This window comes from Mustela putorius, unplaced genomic scaffold (assembly GCF_011764305.1).
Source record: "Mustela putorius furo isolate JIRA1106 unplaced genomic scaffold, ASM1176430v1.1 tig00000450_pilon_pilon_pilon, whole genome shotgun sequence".
NCBI lineage: Eukaryota > Metazoa > Chordata > Mammalia > Carnivora > Mustelidae > Mustela > Mustela putorius.
The window spans coordinates 24,188,231-24,210,719 of NW_025421385.1; the positions used below are offsets into that span (position 1 = coordinate 24,188,231).

General features: G+C 40.9%; 1 protein-coding gene across 2 annotated transcripts in view; it reads right to left on the reverse strand.

Annotated features, from left to right (window-relative positions):
• The window catches only part of LOC101671634 (sine oculis binding protein homolog), a 164,015-nt gene that overhangs the window by 116,498 nt on the left and 25,028 nt on the right, over positions 1-22,489 (reverse strand). For both annotated transcript variants that reach the window (XM_045080247.1, XM_045080246.1), the window contains exon 4: positions 6,202-6,353. In XM_045080247.1, the coding sequence (XP_044936182.1) occupies positions 6,202-6,353 (152 nt within the window). The remainder of the gene's footprint in view (positions 1-6,201; positions 6,354-22,489) is intronic.

Here is a 22,489-nt window from a genome sequence, read left to right on the forward strand (position 1 = left end):
ATCACTAGAAGGATGCCCAGACTCTCACTGTGTCTGAAAATCAGCATTCGAGAATATGTCCATAGACCTGCACACGCATCCCCAGATGATCAGATTCGGATCCATGAAAAATCCACCCCCCTTCCTTTTGTGCGCTGAACAGAAATGTTGAACAAACACTGGGGCTTGAAGCTATTTGGAGTTTTAATCATCTCTTCATATTTAGTCTAAAATATCTAGTATTACGCAGAAGTTGACATCCATTCTGGATAACAGATTAAAATTATTTCTCTGTTTTCCCTACAGCCTCCAAAATGTAGCCCACTAAAAACCAGATGGGGGTTGGGCGACTGGGTGGCTCAGTCGGTTAAGCAACTGCCCTCGGCTCAGGTCATGATCCTGGAGTCCTATGATGGAGTCCCGCATGGGGCTCCCTGCTCAGCTGGGAATCTGCTTCTCCCTCTGACCCTTCCCTCTCTCTCATTCTCTCTTTCTCTCACAAATAAATAAATTAAATCTTAAAAAAAAAAAAAACTAGACAGGGGTGCTACTCTTTTCTTGAAGTAGAAAACTTACCTGCCCCCTTCTCTTTGTGCTCCCGGTATCCCTTAAACCAGTGCTTCTCAGTGGTGTTCAAGTGTTCTGATAAACATGCTTACATGCCTCTCCCCTGAGTTTTGGGTGGCTGTTGGGGGGCACTAGGTCCCCCCAACACTACAGAAGCTCTGCCCCTGGAACCCATTCTGGCTTTCTTCAAGAGCCCAGGCATCACTTTAACCTGACCTACGTCTTGCTTCGCTGCCCCAAACTTTCCTGCTGGAATCCCACCGCAAAGGCATTTCAAAGGGCTAACACCTTCCCCCTCCTCTGCTATTGCTTTTCTCTGAGGTTCTCGTGTGCAGCCTCTCATCATTATTCCATTCCATATTCCAAAATACCACAGGATGAGAAAACAGTTGGGCTTGTTGTTCTTTCCCTAGAGCTTTCTGAGGACGCCCCTGTTTGCTGTGACCAAGAGGGAACTCGGCCACTGGAGGACAGACAGAAGCCCTGGGTGGGGCAGTGGGGGCCACGGTCTATGCAGCCAGTGGACAGGCTTGTGGCATAGATCCAAAAGGCAGAACCAGAGTGATCGTGCTGCAGGCCAGGGGAGATAGACCCAGAAGTCTCACTGACACCCCGTAAATTCCAAGTGAACCTGCAGGAAGAACTCTGGCGCTTCCCTGGAATGTTTACTGCTCAATTGAGAATATTTGCAAGCAACTGGCAAAAGCAAGTCTGTGGCCTGAGATTCGGGCAGTCTAAGAACGTTAATTACAAATAATTTCTTAACGTCCTTCCCCCAAATTTCATGAATAATAACCATGTTGCAAATTAAATCTTGCAGGTGTTTCAAGGGAACAAAGTAGCCAGGTTAATCACTAGATTTGCAGGGCGACTGTTGTGCATTTCTTCTGCGTTACTAGGTTCGATAATTAAGTCTGAAACTGAGAACCTTTTCCAAGATATCTTCAAGTTTAATAAAAAGACCAATACAGAAGTGCCCCTTATCCATGGTTCACTTTCCATGGTTTCAGTTATTTGTGGTACACTGTGGTCTAGAAGCAGATGATCTTCCTGATTTATCATCACAAGGTCAAGAGTGGCCTAGCACTACTTCACAATGCCTACGTCTCACAGCATCACAAGAAGGTCAGTACAGTAAAGATATTTTGAGAAAGAATCCACATTCACATAAGTTTTATGACAGTATATTATTATAACTGTCCTATTTTATTATTAGTCCTTATTATATAGTGTTTAATTTATAAATTAAACTTTATCATAGGTGTGTATGTATAGGTAAAAATATAGTATCAGGAGGGTTCAGTACTATCCATGGGTTCAAGCATGCACTGGGAGTCTTAGAAGGTCTCCCCCGGGGTCAGGGAGGACTACTGTAGTCTAAATAAAAATGTGTCCTCAAATAATATGATACATGCTAATTAGTGATGGGTTTTCCAAAAGGGATCTCTTCAAAGAAAAAATCACTGTGAATGTAGGAAATCATTTAAAAGTGAGATAAATGCTTTATTATACAATATTCCCCTCTTTCAATATTTGTTGTCATTATCATCACGATGGCTAGCAATTTAATGATAGGATTTGCAAATGTTGTTTCTCCTTATACCTATCTAATCTTTAATTCATCCTTATTGTTATCCCTTATCTACACAGCTTACTTTCCTCCACGGTCTGGTGGTGGACAGCAACGTTATGACGTTGAAGGAATATTTCTATCTATTCTTGTTTCAAACTACAGGGAAATTAGACCAAGGAAGTAAAACTTTGGTGTTTTAAGGCAATTGTGTCTGTTACTAAAATATCAATGCCATGAACCCATAAAGAACACTAAAATTTAAGATCTTAACAAAGAGAAGAAAACAATCATTTGCATTGCCGGCATTGGCCATTTGTCTTGAGTTTTTATTTCCTTCTTGATTTATGGACATGAGTTTAGATAATGAGATATTTTCCCAAGCAGAAGGAAAAAGACCAAACACGGGCTATTTGGAGATGACTACTACTTGTGGTCTTGTTTGTTACTCTTGTTTTTAAAGAGATAATGATTACAAGGCATCCTCCCTCAGGAAAGACAATTTCTAAGTGTTATTTTGCAAAGTAAAACTGGTGTTCGTGAAACAAAACACGTGAGCATCTCCTGCAAAACCACTAAGACACCTCTGCAACTTTTCAACTCCTAGGCGAATCACTAGGCTAGAAATGTTCCCAAGTCCTTCTCTACTTGTGACCTCAAAAAGAGGCTGGGAAAAGAGCAAGCTCTTAGTTCCCTGAAAATTCTCCAGTGCATCGAGTAATGAGACGCACGTACCATTGCTCAGCCAATGCCCATAGACTACAAAAGCATTTTTCTTCCCCACTGTTTAAAAACTTTGGAGCCAGCAATGGAGGCTGTTGGGGATAGGGAGTCCACAAAATATAATTACAAATTAACACTATCACTTCTTAGAGCCGATGTCCTGAAATGTATAAGCTAGTAGTTAGGTTCCTTAAGTGAATACAGCTGTGACTCACAGTACCCCCTCCGAACAGAAACATCGTGAAGAAAGCCTACGTCTGTGTAGTGATCCAAACCACCCTTCAAATAAAATTGTAAACTTTATTATTCAGTTTAAAAATATAAACTACATGCCCAAAAGGGTTAACTTGGCTGGAGCCTACCCACCTTACTTGTTAGGGCCAGGGTTTGAGAGAGACGTATATGACATGACGTTCTCAACCGACTCCATCAAACAGACACAGAGACCCAGAGAAAGAAGGGTGGAGAAGTAAATGAAATTTAAAGAGCCAATTTTCAGGGGGCCTTCATTTTGAGAGTTGGGCTATTTTTGTCCTTGTTTTTAGCAGCAAATCAATTCCTGCCTCCATACCCAAGCATTTGTGAAGAGAAGAGCAGGGGAACCACAGGCACAGCTGTCCAATTTACATTCACAAATGCAGGTGTTGCTCAGACACAAAACAGAGGTCAGCTGAATGCGGCTCCTAATTAGCTACCTTTTCTACTAGGATTTTTCTTTGTAAAGTTATGCATGCAATTTGGGTTCAACTTAGAGACCATTTTTAGATCCCAGCATGCCATCCACCAAGAAGCGGGCTGTCATTATAAAGCATAATTTACAGCATAGTTAACTTTACATGTATTTTAAAATCTACATTACACCTAAGGCAAATTTCTCTTCTCCACACACATTACCCACTCTGTTTTCCATCCCCTTCTGCCTATCTAAAATTTAGTGCAGAATGTAGCCGGAAAATCTTTTATGACAGCACAGGAAGAATTTTGCCCTTTTTCTAAGATTAAGGAAGTCCACAATTTTAATAATGAGGACTAAAGACTTGGTTAAACGGCACAAGAAAAGTAGCTATTTGCTATTGTCTTCAGTGGGGAACACCCTGGGGCTTATTACAGCAGTTCTTAGAAATGGCAGCATGGAGACTGGTATCGAATACAAGCCATTAGGAAACCCAAGCCCTAAATGAAATGACCACAAAATCCTATCAGTTAACAGAAATGCAGCAGCTGTACATGTTTTTTGTAATACAATAGGATATTGTTGCAGAGATAACACTCTTAAAATTAAAAAAATAAAAAAATAAAAAAGCATCCAGCAAGCAATGTGACCGCTTTATTCCCCTATTTGAAAAATGAGAAAGTATAGTGTAGCAGAGCTTTGGAATACATAAATAAGCATGAAGATTGCGGAGAAGACAGGTATTGTATGTACACTAATGGGCTGCTGGGATCAGCTGTCAAAGTCACTGGCTAAACTTGAAGCCACTGTGACTCCCAGCTTCTGCAAGATGTTCAAAGACCTACCCTGGTAATACCCTGCAGGAAGCGAAAGGTAACGGTCCTCCTTGGATTTTACCTGCTGTATGTATAATCCAAGTACTAATTCTTATCTTGGCTCCCAATTTTGTATCTTTTAAAACTGCATGCTAGAGAAGTTTAAATTCAGTTCGACCTTAAACTTTATAATGATGTAATATTACACGTTATTTATAATGATATATATTTTTATATACGGCTATTTCAGAGGCTTACTAAAGTCAAGTCGTTTGGCAAAAGATGATACGTATCACAGGGATTGTAACAAATTCATCTCTCTTGATTTTACTCACTATAGGCTGTCCATCAAGATTCAGACCCATAATCCTTCAGAACCATAGAAAGACAAAAACCCCTGTTCTCTAGCCATCTTCTTGGTTGGAATGCAAAGTATTTTGTTGTGGTAAGTAGGGCTTTGAAGATGAAAGCGCTGGGTCCACTCCTGTGATTGTTACCCCAGTGCTCAGCATTCAAAACGGGAGCCCCCGGATCTCAGAGATCATTTTAATCCTCCTATATTAAAACAAAACGTGTCTCCCATGCGTGCTCTAACCTCCTTCCTCTGGCATCTCATTGGCCCCTCCCGAGGGAAGATGAACTCGACTGTTGACTGTCCCAAAAGAATTCCAAACAATTTCCTTACTTGCCTCCCTGTTCCAGTGAAGATTATGAGCCTAATTCTTCGAGACTGCTACTAAAATTCCACCCTGCTGGTTCCTGCAGCCTAATTCTTTCAGCATTATGTTTTTTGGCAGAATGATGTGACCCAAATTTGCAGGAGACAATTTGCTGCAACAGTGCTTCTTGCAATGCAGTGAACCCGAGATTAGCATTCCAGGATTACAAATATCAGACTTTAAAAAAATAATAATAATAATTGTTTGCTTCGAGAAAAGACAGATTTCAAGCTCGTATTATGGAAATGGAAATGCTTGGCAAAATGTGGACAATTTAATGAATTAAAGAAAGCTTTCCAGATCAATGGAAAACAATCAAGAAGTAGCAATTTACTTCAGTAAGTGGTGGCAAAATGCTACAGTGGTTCTTTTAAAGATTACGGAAATAGCTGTGCGTGTCTGTGTGTGTGAGATTGTAAAACCATCATGCATTCCATTTCTCAACACTGGTGGCTGATACTATTCTAAAAGGACATTTTTCAGAGCTGAGGTGTCTTAAAATAAAACAAAACAAAAACTGATGAACTACGGCTGTCCCTGTGTTCACCCACCAGGCTGCTCACCAAGGCTTGGCTGTGTGAGCGAATGTTGGTTCAGGTATCCATTATTTCACCTTTTCTCGGTTTCAATCAACTTGTACATAAGGCATCAAGTGAGACCTGACGTTCTTCTTGATTCGAATTTTGTGGATCAGGTTTTGTAAAGAGCCAGAGCAATATCCCCATTGGGAACAGATATGAAACTGCGTGGACTAAAGCTTTCTGGCCACGCTTCCGTGGCTCGCTCCTCGGCCTGTGTAAGCCATCTCTACCACTTATCTTTCGTGAACTCTAGCCTACCCCCTCTACTGCTGGAGAGACGCTGGCACCTCCAATGTCACTCGGCTGCGACCACCGCCACCGCGTCCCTCCTCACCCGATTCTCATTCACCCTCTCAGAATCCAAACATCAAGACAGAGAAACGGAAGAACAGGGGACACTTAGAAGGGGATTCCTCATTCCGAAAGGTTAAGAATGACAGAGCAAGAGAACAGACACAACAGAAAAAAATAAAATCAAAGGAAAATGTGCACAGTGTTTTCAGCTAGAAGCTAGAGGCGCATGCGCACGTGGTCTGGGGAGGCCTGCACGGCCGCCTCTCTCTAGTGCTCTTACCTTATTTCTCTTGAAGTAGGCTCGTCGGCAGGCCGCAAAGCACTTCTCGCTGCAGAAGCTTTTCACCTCACTTCCCATACTCAGGGAATAGCGCTTGATTCCCACTTTCTGGCACCAGGCACACATTATTTGTACATTTGACACATCATCTTCTATAATAAAAGTATAAGAAAAATGTTCATATCAGAAGCAAACATCCCTTCAAACTTAGACACACCCTGAGCCTGACAGAGCTACCTGAGGCCAAATTTCAATTTCTGCACCTCACCGCTTTCTCACCTCCGTAGGGGAGCCAGCTCCTGAGGGGAAGACTCAGTGCTTGCTTTCACTCTTTCTTTTTTTTGTTTTCCTATTTATTTATTTATTTATTTTTTCTTGGTTGGCTCTTACGTCTCCAAAAAACATCATTTACTTAAAATCCAGACTATGGATGCACACCCAGGAGGGCTCCCGGGGGCTTCTTAGCCTGGCAAAATTGCATTTTCTACCTGGTTAAGCCAGGCCCAGTTGTCATGAAGCTGCTAAAATGACCCGTTTCCTCAAAGGTGCTGCTAAAAGCCTTTGAGGGCCACATGAGGTGGGACACCCGAGTGCTAACCCACAAATGTGATGTCCTTGTGTGCACCTTGAGGGTCAGGAACCAGACTCCATCTTGGTCAGCCTGGTGCTTACCACTGTTAGAGGACATGGGGCGGCATTTACCCTTGTGATGTCATGCTTCCCAAGTGGTATGGCTAAGTCAAAAAAGGAAGGATGTGAGTGGCCAGATGCCATCGATGAAAAGGCCCTAGCCTGGCTCACTCAGCAGTGTCTTATGACAAAACCTTCCTGCATGGGTGTCCTCAGGGAGGCACAGGCCTGATTTAAATTCTCTCCATGTGATGTAGCTCATGTCCCGAAATGGAGGGATGGTAATGGAGGTGTCAGGCATGAGACCTGAGGTCACACAGCCGTAAAGATCATTCTCGGCTAGGCTGGTCGTCCTAGCCGCTCCTGCAGGACCTGCGGCCCAGGTCATGGAGACGTGCAGAATGACGTTAAGTGGTATGCGAGAATTTTCAATAATTAAAATCCTGCATTTCTTTCCCTTTGCAAGAGAAGAAAACAAATTTTACGGGTGAAACAAGCCCATAATATCACGAATATTACTGCTTCAAGCAAAGAGAGGCTTTTAAAGTGAGTCGGTTAACAAAATATATTGAGTAAATCATAATGCAGGTGATAAGAAGTTCTGACAAAAATGTGACAGTGATATTCAAATGACTCAAGTCTGGGATATACCGGTCTATTTAGGGGTGGGAGCAATAAAAGGAGACTTTAATTAGAAGTCTACAAAATAAGTTCTTGCTGCCTCCTAGGAACTTTTGCTGTATTTTGAGTCTTCTGATCCTCCCAATTGACAATGTATGTACATATGACTGATTGCCACTATCAGCCACATTTCTTCTTCCTTTATGAATTTTTTTTTTTTTTTTTTTAAGCTCTCCCAGACTCGTGCTCCAGACGTGAATGGTAATCACAAAATCCCCCAATAAGTTCTGGTATAGTGTCATCTGATTTCTGAATAAAATCCCCCAAAGACTAATTGCTAGGCAAGGCCTGGTCCATGAGTTGTTGACATATTCATGGTTCGTACAGTCTGTCATGCAATCATTCCATTTCCAGGGAAAAGATTTGGTTTGAGGCAGTGCGGTCATCAGCCTGCAAAATTAGAAGCAAACTAATTTGTAGTGCAGTGATACGGCTCTTTTTCCCCTGAGTATCATCACTCAGAACTATGGGCAGCATTTTATTTACCTTAATGGAATAAATATTGTCATTTTAATGACCACTTTTTTTTCACAAATTACATTATGTGATCCGTTGTTAATTACCAGATGAGACTTGTAAAAATGACCTTTGATATTAATCAAACATTTTTGATAACGTAACTTTCTTTAAATAGAGTCATAACACAAATTCACATGTCATACAATTACTGCATTTTCGAATTTGTCCTAGTCAAAGAAAGCTTTATTTCTATTTTATATGGTCCCTAATATGGCGTCTGTCTACACATAAACATTTTACATGAAATGTCTATAGACGTGAAATGTTATAGACATGAAAACTGAACAAAACTCTATAATTTACCTCAGGGTATGAAGGTTTTTTTATTTTTAATTAGATTAGAAATAGTATATTTTAAAAATAATCATCTGTCATTCCTAACTAATGAGAACTACTGGTTTCTATCGTTCCCAATTGATTAGCTGCTTTAAAATAGTGAAGTCCTAAAAAAGAAGATAATACATCAGAATGCTCCCCAATGATCCGATGGCAATATGTTTGATTCTGGCGAAATCTGAAAGGAAAAGAAATTTTTATGGGGGAAATTACTTGGCCTCCAAGTTCAAAAAAGAGTCCGTACTTCCCAAGGAGCCTCTTTAGAACAACCACTCGGTTCCCCTTGTTGTTCCTTCCCTTGGATTGTCTTGTTTGAGAAACAAAACCTAAAATCCTTCCTTCTAGATCTTTAATGGATACAAATAAGATAAAATAAAATAATCCACCATAATGGACTAAAATTGAGATGGAAAAGGGAAGAGAACAAAGCACTAATGAGGCGGGCACACAGCCTGGCAGGAAGGAGGCTGGGGAGAGGCTCGCCATCGCCCTCACGCTTCCCTCCATCACCGCCAGGCAGAGTAGCCGGTCAGTTTTTCAAGAGGAGGCAAGGATTCTCTCTTACAACAGACCTAACAGAGAAACAAAAAGTAGAATTTTAAGGGAGATTGTTTTTACAAATCAGCTGTACTAGAAAGCAACAATATGAGAAGATGAGACAAAAGAAATTGTGCACTTTTGTTTTGTATGTGGCAGTTGGAAAACTCTTAGAATGGTGGTTAGCATCTGTCTTGTTAAATAATTCAGTATTCCCATCCGTTTCTCATAAAATTCCATTTCATAAAGGCAAACACTTGGGAAAAAATTCCATTGGATTTCTCCTTTTCTGTCATCAAACTGTTACCAAGAGCTGGTGCTCCAAAGATGGGAAAACATTTTCAGATAACTCAGGTACTCCAGTCTTATAAAAGCCATTTTTATTCATGTTATACTTAAGAAACTAAGAACTATAATTATCTAAGTTAATTTTTCAGCTACAACATAGCTCAGAATTCGGGCCCTAGACATGAGATGGTGTCCCATCTTAAATGGGTATAACTGTACCCCTAGCAAAATGAGCTTTTCTTAAGTGCTTAAAACCAAAGGGATAGGCTTGTCTCAACAACCACATTTTTTAAAAACCTGAAATCTGGTAATTATATGCATGCTTGTAACTGGCAACATAGAAGGCCCCAGCATTTTAGCTTTTCTAACTTGATCTGCTGTAAAAAAAGAAAATTTATTTAAAAAAATATTTCTTTGAACTAAGGAAAACCTGATTTCCTATCTTATATTTAGACTAAAGACTGTGCCATTAGAGACTTGAGATTACCTCAAAGAAGACTGGTGTTACTGATTTTTCCTTACAGCCATTAGCTGAGTCTTTTTCATAATGAACAATGCAACAACAAATGCAAAATATTTACAGCATTAAGTCACATTCCCAAGGCCAATAGTTTGTATAACATGATAAAATTTTCATATGATAATACCATATAAATATGCATCAATCAAAATATGCATGTTTCTATTAATCGTGAAAATTTTGTACCACCTTTTTAGGATTTAATTAAGCAAAATGTTTAAGGCATTTTCTTTACAATCTAGTATTCAAAGAGCTCTAGAACATTATTCCATTTTTACATCCCAGAAGGAGAAGTTCAGATTAATTACTATGAGATGAAATCAAAATTGTATTTATTTATCATCATGCAGAGAAGTATGAGATCAAGCATTTCTGGAATGCCTTGCTGAAATTGTTTGAGAAACTGCCTTTTCTGGTGACTTTCAAATATAAGGATGGCCATTGGTCGATGGCATTCTAGGGGCAATTGAATTGACTATGAACACGCATACTAGCTTAACTGACCAGAACACAAAGAAAATCAGGAGGGTCTTAATGGACCCCAAGGGATTAAACTGAGGATTTACCACCCCTTTGTAACTTTCATGAGAGTCCAAGACTTAGGACAAAATCTGAAAGGATTTGCTGGTGATGTTTCTCTCCTCCAACAGTTCCTGGAATGCACACATCCAGATAATCATTTCAAGATTTGAATTATATTTGAGACAAGTTGCAAGGCAGTCTGAAAGGACTCCTGGGTGTTCTCCACACCATGAAAGGACAGTACAGCACGGGTAGCATTCTGTTACTCTATTTGTCAGAGTAGCTTTATTTAAGAACACAGATGAAGACATAGGCTGGAAGGCAGGCAAGAAACTAAGGTTGAAGTTTGCTTTCTTTGTAGCCCTTCTTGGAATAATTCAACTCCAAAAATTTTGATGCAATCCCATTCAAAAGCCTCTACAGAGCCCTACAGAAGCTTCTGTACAATTCTTTAGGTTCTAGAAGTGAACATACAAGGAGACCTGGAGAAAATTTGGAACACTGAGCCCAAAGGAAAATAATCATAACTAGCCATCATTCAGTATTTCATGGTGGCAGGCACAGTGCAAAGTTCTTTAAATCTACCATTTAATCTTAATCACAACCACTGTTCCCCAGACAAATATTAACTGATCCCCTCTGTACCGATGGGTAAAGGGAGGTTTAGAAGGTTAGCAATTTACTCCAAATCAAAGAGCCAGTACATACCAAAGCCTAGACTCCAGAGCCCAGGCTCTTGACTACAACATCTTAGAGACGAGGGCCTTTCTGAAAGCATGAGATTACACTCCATCCACATGGACTTCCCTCTGCAAAAAGGACTAAAAGCTGTCACAAGATTCTGTTACTTACACAGCCCCCTGCTCCATGACACACTAATAGACAAAGAAAATGAAATCAAAAAGGTCAAAATGTCTTTGAGGAGACAGCTCAAGTGTTATTCAATCAATATTTGTTGATTGATTTTCAAAAAAAGTTAAAGGCTCACAATGCAAGCCTTTATTTCTTTATGACTATGAGACTTGGATTTGCTGCATTCTGTCTGAACTTTCACCAGCAAGTGCCACTTAAACATTAAACAAGGAGCCAGAGCCAATAATACCTGGATCTCAGGAAGCAGTCATTCTACCCACAGGCAAGGAGTACTCTTCCCGGTTTTCTGTTTAGTCAGGAGGGGGATCACAGCAAGACATGGATTGATTTTCCATGTGGGTGAAGCAGGGAATCACTTACATCTGTAATTCCAAAGATGCCACTAAGAATATCCTAGCTTCAAAAATTATGCCACAACTCCTCACTAACATTAAATTCTACCATTAGAGAGTAATTTATATGGCCATATACTTTTTATATCCCATTAAAACACAAATTCCCTAAAAGCAGTAAAATTCAGTAAATAGTTGCCAATTATGACTTATGCTTTAAAATCAGTGGTTCTTTCTGAAAAACGAGTTTTCACAGAGAATGGGGAAAAGGGCTGAGAACAAGGTTTTAATGAGAGATGTGGAGGGCAGAATGGGACAGGTTATGGTATGAGAAGCCTGTGGTCACTCACTGCTTTGCTAAAGTCTAGCCCTGGGCATACAGATAGAGAAAGCTGAGGCCAACCAAGCAAAGAGTGGACAGGAAAAAATACTATCTGAGCATACAATAGCAGCTCTATCTCCAGACTGCCTTTTAGATGAGAATATTAAAAAGTAGGAGATGAAGGAGGTGAGAGGAATAGCATATAGACAGGGACCTCTGGAAAAGAAAAGCAACAGGCAGATCCACTTAACACCACCTCAAGGGGGTGAATTTTTGTTGTTGTTGTTGTTGTTTGTTTGTTTGTTTGAGTGAATGAGGTAACACACGCTGCTTAGCAAACCTCAGTCGCTATTATTTGAAAGACAATGTGATGGAGTGCCAGGAACCAGAGACAGAGGACTTAAGTGAGAGTACTAACACTGCAACTTCCAGTTGTACAGCACTCTAGTTGAGTGACCCACAGGCACTCAACTGACAGTAATGCCCACCCTAACAATAGTTGCGGTGAGAATGAAATGATAGAGAAGCAGCCACATCCTACATGCAAACGAGCCTGCCTTAGGATTACTAGCAACTAGAGCTGCAAGAAAAGGGAAAGGTCAGCTGTATACATCTGGAGAGGTCGGATGACCAGGCTCCAGTTTCCTCAATCACATCCGGGTCACCCGTATGCAGTCTGGAGAGGCCCAGATGACCAGGCTTCGGTTTCCTCAATCACATCCGGGTCACCCGTATGCACTCTGGAGATGTCCGGACGACCAGGCTCCGGTTTCCTCAGTCACACAGCCCCTCCCCATGGATGACATCTGCAGAATCACTATCTTTGACTACAAATAGCAACCCTGTTAATTGGTTAAATTTCACTAACTCAGACTATTTAAGAGTAAAGCCATTACATTTAATAAAAGCTTCACTTACAGTTATTCTTTTTAAAAATTACTTAACTTGAATTAATAGTTGACAAGGTGTTGCCAAATATATCACTGTACTGCCAGATGTTCTGTAATTAATAGATGGGAATTCTTGGTAATTATTACATCAACTAGCTACACATGGGTGGATCTTCCTAAGTGCCTGAGAAGTTTGCTCTTTTAAAAAGTATCATAGTAACAACTGAAAATCTCTGCCACCTTGGTAACTGAACTATCAAAAATTGCCAAATAATAGAGTCTGAATGAATACAATTTTATTGGACTTATTTCCCGTTAAAAGGCTAGGTACCGGGGCGCCTGGGTGGCTCAGTTGGTTAAGCAACTGCCTTCGGGTCAGGTCGTGATCTCAGAGTCCAGGAATCAAGTTCCGCACCAGGCTCCCTGCTCAGCAGAGATTCTGCTTCTCCCTCTGACCCTCTCCCCTCTCATGCGTGCACTGTCTCTCTCTCTCTCACTCTCATTCTCTCAAATAAACAAATAAAACCTTTTTTTAAAAAGGCTAGGTACAATGAAATCATAGAGGTTCCATACAACTATGATTCTTCATAGTACCAAAAATTACCCTATTTTTTTCTTTTGGAAATAAAGCCATTTGAATTGATTTCAAGAATTATTTATTATTATTATTTTTTTAAAGATTTTATTTATTTATTTGACAGAGAGAGCAACAACAAGAGCAGGAGCACAGCAGGGGGAGTGGGAGAGGGAAAGCAGGCTTCCTGCTGAGTAGGGAGCCAGATGCATGGCTGAATCCCAGGACCCTGGGATCATGACCTGAGCCAAAGGCAGACACTTAAGAACGACTAAGCCACTCAGGCACCCCAAGAATTTTTTTTATGTTTTCGGCTGAGGTGATTTCAAGAATTTAAATCGTCCATGCCCCTCTAAATAGAGTGGTTCTTAACCCCAAAATAAAATCGAAATCTTGGGTACCTGGGTGGCTCAGTCAGTTAAGTATCTGCCTTCAGCTCAGGTCATGATCCCAAGGTCCTGGAATTGAGTTCTGAGATGGGCTCCCTGCTCAAGGGGTGGGGGGGGGGGGTCTGCTCTTCCCTTTCCCTTTGCCCCTCCCTCAAGCTTGTGCTCTCTCTTGCTCACTCTTTCTCTCTGAAGCAAATAAATAAAATCCTCAAAATAAATAAAATCAAAATCTCTCTACAAAAACTAAAATTTGGTTCCAGTAAGTAAAAGGAATGAGCACACTGTACATAAAATAACAGCAAAATTACAGAATTTAGTTTTTTTAAATTCTAATGGAATATTCCTAGCCTATTTTTAGTTTTGTGTATATATATATATATGATACATATATATGTGCAGAAATGTGTGTGTATATATGTAAAACATGTGACTCCAGAATGAATTAAACATATACATGCTGGTCTCTGCTCTAGACAACTAGTCAAGAACAACCAGTTGAATAAGACACAGCCCCGTTCCCAAGAACAGAAAGAAAATTGTGTGCCTCATTATATGACAGGCGGACTGTGGTAAGAGAGAGGTTTGAAAACCTGTTAGAAGCCCAGAAAGTACAGCTTTTGAGTGGGTCTGGAGGGAGAGAAAGTTCTAGAGGAGAAGGGAAAGGACAGAAGGAAAGCAGGAGCCAGGGCATGGGGCTCAGGGGTGGCACGGAGTCCTGAAGTTGCCCCATTCACCAGGATTGCGAGAAGAGAAAAGTAGATCAGACTGGGGCCTGAACAAGGAACCCCTTGAAGGATGTTTGACAAGGCAATGGAAGTGGCTCACCCTTATTCCACAAGTAATGGGGAGCTCCTGAATGTTTCTTAGTGGAAGATGACAGGATCAGAGACATGCCAAACAATGTTACTCCAGCAGGCTGGATCGGAATTCAGAAAGACTGGAATCTGGTTCTGCATCTGAGAGCCTCAGTAAGCAACAAGGCAGCAGGCTCCAAGTCTCCTTTGCCTTTGTGTGTTCAGCGCCTAGCACACAGCAGGGCTTAAACTATGTTGAATAAATAAATGGACACGTGGATGGACGGAGAGATGGACAGATAGAGAGGGAAGGAGATGAAGCTTGGAACTTACAGAGTGACAGTAGAAATGAAAAGACTTAACCGATTGCCTTCATCAATTCATCTCCCTGTGTTTCGTGTCAAAAAAGACCGGGGAAGGGACGCTTGGATGGCTCAGTCAGTAAAGCGGCTCCCTTGGGCTCGGGTCATGATCCCAGTGTCCTGGGATCGAGTCCCACATTGGGCTCCCTGCTCAACAGGAAGCCTGCTTCTCCCTCTGCCTTTGCCTGCCACTCTGCCTACCTTGTACGCTCACTTGCTCTCTCTCTCTCTCTGACAAATAAATAAAAATAAAATCTTAAAAAAATACATTTCTTAAAAAACAAAAACAAAAACAAAAAAACTGGGGAAAAATCCAAAGAGTTCTTTGAGAAAATGGGCTGTGTAGTCAAAGTCAAACAGTGAATTTGCTTTACTTTCAGGGTCCCTTCCTCATTTATTTTCCCAACATTCAAACAAGGAAAATAGAACAAGAGATCCCATAAGCCTCAAGACAGCAATTCTCTCTTGAATACCATTCTGAACTGGGATTCTCTAACAAGACACTATTAAGCACATGTGTATAAAGTTTCTCGGCATTAACTGGAATTTCTCCCCATAATTTCCCTGATTTGCCACTGAAGGGACTCCTGAGTCTCCTGGACAATCTCACCTTCACGTCTCAGTACTCACTGTGGAGAGTTGGTCTTTCCTACATAATCACCCCAAGAAACTGGAATAAGAAAGGAAGATGGTAGAACTTAAGAGCCAAGAAAACCTCTATGCGACATTACCCAAAGCACAATCCACAGAATACTAATCCCAGGAGACACTTAAATGGGAGTTATTATTAAAAAGGCTTCCATGGTTAAATACATATGAAAACATTGGGCTAAACAAAGTTAAATAATAGACCCTTTATCGTGAGCATTTTTGGTTCCACCAGTGTATAACTAGAAATCCTAAAAGAGGGAGATAGAATGCTATATTTCACCAATCTGACCATGGACACAGAATCCACAAGACTGGGCTTCTAAGGAAGCCTTCCCTGGATGTGCTGTTCTGAATTAGCACTGAAGCATGAGCACTTCCACATGGGTCATCAATTATCAGGCAAATCTCTCTTTTGCCCAGAAATGGGTCCTCCATTGCCAGGAGCTTTGTCCGCACTGGGCAAAAAGACAAAGCCTGAAGCCATGTGCCCACTGCTAGGTGGGCTGACCAGCACCTACTGGTCCTCAATAAACACCACCAGACGGAAAAAAGACATCCATGGTTCACAAAGTCCTGTCGTATCTGCTCCATGCACTCCATACAAAGAAGGCAACCCTTTTCCTGCAAAGTCCTACAGAAAAAAATAGCAGAAATGAATAATAAGGCAATGGGAGAGCAATATTGCTCTTAACACACTGAACCAGGTGGTTTCCATGGACAAAGAGCTCAAGTAAAATCCTGTCCCCCATTCCTGAGCCCTGCATCTGACCCTATGACCAAGCCAAATGCCTTGGGACAATGATACTGCAATCATGGGTTTGCTCTCCACTGGACCTCTCCCCTACATGGCTGAGGTCCACTCCCTGAGCCCCAGCACCTAGCTAATAGATGTATGTGATTAGGGAGCAAGGTCAAAATGTATGCACCAGCAAATCCATCACTGCTGGAAAAGAAATTCCAAGCCCCTGCTCCAGAGAGAGGGGCATCATCTCCAAAGAAATACAAATGGCACCATTTTAGGACTAAGGGGTCAAGCTGCTCTACATAGGAAGCCAGAACAAGAAAAGCGCTCCCCCATCACCTCCTATTTACAAAAAAGATAAGATCCCAGCCCTCAAGGAGCTTCCTATGGCTGTCCCCAGTGTAAAATGTCAAGGTGAAATAGAAAATGACCATGGAAAAGTCAGCCCTGCTCCCATGGCTCTATCACCACTCAGAGGTCACAAAAGCCAGGTATTTTTGGTGATGACAGAGAGGGATATAAACAGTCCCACTGGGCGGGGGGGGGGGGGGGGGGGGGGGGGGTGCATAAGCAGCCGCAACTGATTAGCAGGCCAAGTCCCACCTCTTGGCATTAGGGGCAGTCCAGGCAAGCAGCATACGGTGCCAAGATTACCATTCAAGGGGAGGTAAATTTATGAATTAGAGACTGGTGTCAAAGGGACACCTGAGTGCAATAGGTTGAAGAGTAGGTTGAAGTTCAAGTTCAGTAGGTCAAATAGTAGGAAGAACTTCACTCAAATAAATCTGTTAAAAGAACCAAGATGAACCTACTGGAACACTGCCAACAATAATTTACTTTCCTCTTCACCTTTCCATCTTGAACTATTCATTGAGATTTCTTGAATGAGAGCAACGAATAAGGAACTCTCTGAAGGGGTCCCATGGTAATCCCCACTCGGGAATGTTTTGGCATGAGATATCACATGCCAGAGGTGTCCAGCTATAGTAAAGGTGGAGGAGGGCCACACCAAAAGGAAATCTTTGAGAGTCTTTGCTTCTCTCTACATACTCCCTTTGGTCCATTTTGGCTATGTAATCCTGTGACTCCAGTTAGCATTCAGAAGGCGAAGAGTTCCAAATCAACATAGCTACCTCTCCTGAGATATTATTTCCAACTATCTCCCAGAATCTAAACCCATCATGTCCAAAGCTGCACACCCACCCTCCCCATTACCTGCCCCTTTCCTGTGTTTCCCCACTCGGTTTTTGCCCCTACCATCTATGCAGCTACCTGCAAGCAGAAATCTGGCATCTTTCCTGCTTCTTCTGTCCTTCCCACCTCCCACATTCTGATTATTCACCAGCTCCTCCTAAATATTTTTATAATATACCCACATTGATTCAATTCATGCATGCATTCATCAATTCATTCAATAAATAAATACATATTTGCCAAGTCTAACTATGTACCAGGAACTGTTCTAGATGCCCATCTTTATGGAGTTCACCACTGTCCATTCCAGTGAAGCCACCAACACCTCTGGCCCATCCTACAGGAAGCCTTCTCGCTCATTCCTGTCCAGTTCATTCCCTCCACTCAGGATATGAGAAAGTCCTCTGAAACCCAAGTCTGATCACTGCTCTCACCTGCTCAAAACACTTCAGTGGCATCCACTGCCCTCAAGAAGAACTTGGACTGCCTCAGCATGACCTCAATGAGCAGACCAGCCTCTCAGTTTGTCCCCTCTCTGGGCTCTGGCTTGTTCTACTTTCTTTGAGGTTCTCACTCTTCTCTGAGCCTTTCCATGTGCTGCTTCCTCATCCACAACCTCAAAATCATCGACTAATTCAGTCCTACTGCCCTTTCATTCTCTTACTTTAAACCTCATCCTAGGGAGGCCTTTCTTGACCCCAAACCTGGTCAGATCATGCAACACTCTGGACTTGATCACCACCAGATGGGACTGAGATTTCTTTTTAATGTCTGTCTCCGCCAGCAGACTGAGAGCCAGTTAAGACAAGGACCATGTCTGGTTCACTAGAATAAAATGTCTGACTTTGGACCTCAGCATAAGCAGCAGGAAAAGCAGAATCCTTACAAGGTGCACCATGGGTGGTTGGATGCCCAAGGTGGGGGTGAGGGTGGGGATAGGGGAGGAAGCCAAGGACGCCATCTTCCGTAATCACTCAGAACAAAGTTGCTTTAGTGGGAAACACCAGTGAAAAGCCCCAGAACAGAATGTGATCGTTATTTCCACTTGCCTTGGCCAAGTCCATGAACTAAGTCTTCTCAATTTAACAGAAACTTTGAGAAGTCAGCATTGGGAATGTCCCTAGAATAACAAGAATTACCAACTTCACCATCACTTCTCTCTTAACCAAACTTTATTTATACCCTCAAATAAGTAATAGCAAACAGTTCAGTTGGGTCTAGGCTAATCCCAGAAATACATCCACCCTCTACAAGCAAAGGAAAATACAGCTGACATTTCCTCTTATTTCCTGTTAGCATCTTAGCACCTTGTTGACCTAGGGACAGGGTTTTCTGGAATCCTAACTAGGTCATACCCCTAGTTGCAGGCTATGTCAGGGATCAGGGCTATGTGACTTAGAATCCATGTTTAGACAGTGTCCCCAGTTCAGAAGTAAGTTCTGGCCCTGGCTCTGCCATTAATGCAACTTGGTGACCTTGAGAAGGTTGTTTAGCCTCTCAGCTTCATTTCATCGTCTGTAAAAGAGGGAATTTAACTAGATCATCCCTGAGGTTCCTTCTAACTAAAATTCTAGGAGTCTAAATCTGTCAAAATAACAAGATTCATTTAAAGGAGGGCATCCAGAGGATATTCTTTTTCTTTTTCTTTTTTTCTTGAAGTCCTGACTTAATTTCTTCCCTTTTTACCCTTCTGTATGGCCACCACTATTGTCCCTTACCATTTCCACAAGAGGCTTAGAAAATTCTTTGACTGATGGGATGACTTTAAAAGTAGCCCTTTCTGAGCTCTCCAGTATTTGCACCACCATGAATCTGGTAGTTTCTTTTTACTCCTTTATTAAATATTTATGCTTCACTTTAAAGGGAAACAACATGAATGTCCATAAAATTTTCCATTGATGCCTGATCTTTCACTGTGGACCTCCACATGCATGATATTTTATCACGAGTTTCCGAGAAAATAGACTCTGAGACACAAATTTGCATGCAGGTGGCTTATTGGGCATGTGATTCCAGGAAGTAAGAATGAGGGGCACAGGAAAAGAACCGGGGGAGGAAGAAGAGCCAATACAATGAAATAACCAATGGAAAGTGGTGTTCAATCATAAAAAACATTCTTTGGAGTATATGAAATACATTTCCTAGCTATTTGCCCAGGGGACAAAAGAAGGAAGAGTTTATTCACCAATTCTCATGCCCCACTGACCCAACGTGTTCATTCCTCTACACTCCCGGTTTGCACGCGTGTATGCGTCAAAAGGATTTCCATGATGCCCACACTGTCATATCAGAGAAGCCCCACAGCAGGAAGCTACAGACATATGCCACAAGTGTGAGGCAAGGCCCTTTCAGAATGCACAGGCCGAAGCTGTCAAAGGACCACTGCAATCACTGGACTAAGAGGTGGGACTAAGGGAATCCAGAGACAGGCTCAAGAGGTGTCCCATACACAGAGCTGTCACCACTGTCGAGTCTGCTTTCCCAGCCATGGCGCTATTGATATTGTCAGCCAGATAATTCCTTGTTGTGGGGCTGTCCCCTGCATTGTAGGAAGTTTAGTGCCATGGCTGGCCTCTACTCCCTGTATGCCAGTAACTTCCTCGCTCCCAGCTGTAGCAACCAAAATATCTTCAGCTATTCCCAACTATCCCCTGGGAGGCAAAGCAACCACTGGGGCAAAGTATTGAATATCCTATTTTTGTCACTCACCCAGTACCACTTCATTTCTCTCTACTTACATCATATCAAAAGCTGCTCTCAAGTAGACCACTTGGGGAGATATTTATGTCTTATACCTGCATCTTAACTTTCAGGTCTCGCTGTGATATATTTCATGTAAGTAGATGATAATGCCTTAATAATAAAGAATGAGGAGATTTTAAATAGTTGATTTAAACAGTTGTCCGCAGTTGATTTTGATTAGTCTATAAACAGACTAGAGATGGGGGGAAATGCTGAAATTGTATTCTAGGATATAGTTAACTAAATCAGGAAGAGTTAAAATTAAAAAAAAAACACCACTTTTTTTCAAACTCTAAGTCTCCAAGTAAAGGACTCAAGATTTTTTGAGACAAGGATCTTTTCCCACAACAATGTACATGAAGGTAGGGTCCTTATCTAATGGGACTCGTGTCCTCCTGAGAAGAGACAGCAGAGAGTTCCTATCTCTCTCTGCCACATGAGAACACAGAGAAGGTAACTGATTGTAACCACACAGTTTTTAACAGATACCAAGCCTAATGTTGTTGATCTTGGACTTGCATTCTCCAGAATTGTGAGAAAATAAACTTTGGCTGTATTTAGTTATGGTAACCTAAGCTGATGAATATATTTGTCATAAATCCAGAATCTGTTCATATTTGTTTCTGAACTCCACTGCAGTGATTTATATGCGTATCCTTTTATCATTATTTCATTGTCTCTTTTTAATACAAGAGAAATCATTTATTATTGCTCATGGGGTCTCTGAGTTAGATATTTGGGAGTAGTTTAGAGCAATTCTAGCTCAGAGTTGTTCATGAACTTACATCCAGTGTCTCTTGGGGGTGCAGTCATCTGAAGGCTTGAATTGGGCTGTAGGACCCACTTCTAAGGCAGCTCAACCACAAGGCTGGCAAGCTGGTGCTGGCTGCTGATGGGAGACCCCTTCCTGTCCACATGACCCCCTCCACAGGGCTGCTTGAGTTTCCTCATGTTCCCTCAAAAATGAACAATCTGAGAGAACTAGGCAAAAACTACAATAACCTTTTATGACAGCCCCAGAAGTCAGTCACATAAACCAGCCCTGATTCAATGTAGAAAGAAATTATCAGGAGACCAGGATCATTAAGGCCATTTTGGAAACTGGCTTCCAGAATTTCATTTATCTGAAGTCCAAAAACGGGCAAATAATAAACTATATTACTAGTGGGGAGCCTCTGCAGGTGTTAAAACTGTAGAAGGAAATAAGGCAAAGATGGCCATAAAAGTGGTTACCTCTTGAATGGAAAGTTGTGAGTGGACAAGGATCATTATTTGTGGGAAAAAGATACATGTATATTTTATGCACTTTTACATATATATTTTAAGTCAAAAGAGAATTGACATGAGAAACACAAAGTGTCTTTTCTCTCTTATGCCTCAAACACAGATGAGGCTTAAAGTATGTTCAAAAGAAGAATAATAACAACAGTACAATTAATACTGATAATAACATAAACTTATTTAATTATTAATTAATTATTCTAGGTCTTACAATGACTGTTGGGATCTAGTAGTATAAGTCTTCCTTTTATTTTTTTTCTTCAAGATTGTCCCAGCTAATTTTGCCCCTTTGCATCTCCATGTAAATTCAAAATGCAGGTTTTAAATTTCCACAAAATTTTATGCTGGGATTTTTATCCGAATTGAATATATAGATCAATTTAGGAAGAATCTGTCCTTTTAGAATATTATTCATCAATCCATAAACATGGTGTGTCCCTCCACTGATTTAGGCCTTCTTTGATTTCTCTCGGCAATATTCATAGTTTCCTATATAACAATCTTGCATATATTTTGTTAGATTTATTTTTTTTACCCTGAGTTTTTCATGGTTTAATGCTATTTTAACTGGTATTTTTAAATTTTGTTTTTTTACTATATTTGTAGCTGCTATATAGAGATATAATGGATTTGGGAGTACTGCCTATGTTTAGAGACCTTGGTAAATGTACTCATTAATTATAATAGCTCACCTGTACATTGATGGAAAAGGGATGGTTGTAAACAAAATGCTATTTTTACATTTCAAATCTTGTATTTTTAGTTTCTTTTTCTTGCCGTATTACATTATCTATGAACTCCAGTACAAATTTAAATAGAAGTGGTGGTAGTGGTCATCTTTATCTCACTCTTGATCTCAAGGAAAACTTTCAAAATTTCACAATTAAGTATAATATTTGCTGTAGGTTTTTTGTGGATAATTTTTGTCATTTTATGGAAGATCCATTCTGTTCCTATTTTGCCAAAAGTTTTTATTATTGTGTTAAATTTTTTTTTCTGCATCTATTGAGAATATTGTTTGAGATTTTATTTTATTCTGTTAATGTAGTTAAGCATATTGATGGATTTCTTAAGCTTAAATCAACCTTGCATTCCTAGAAAAGAATCCA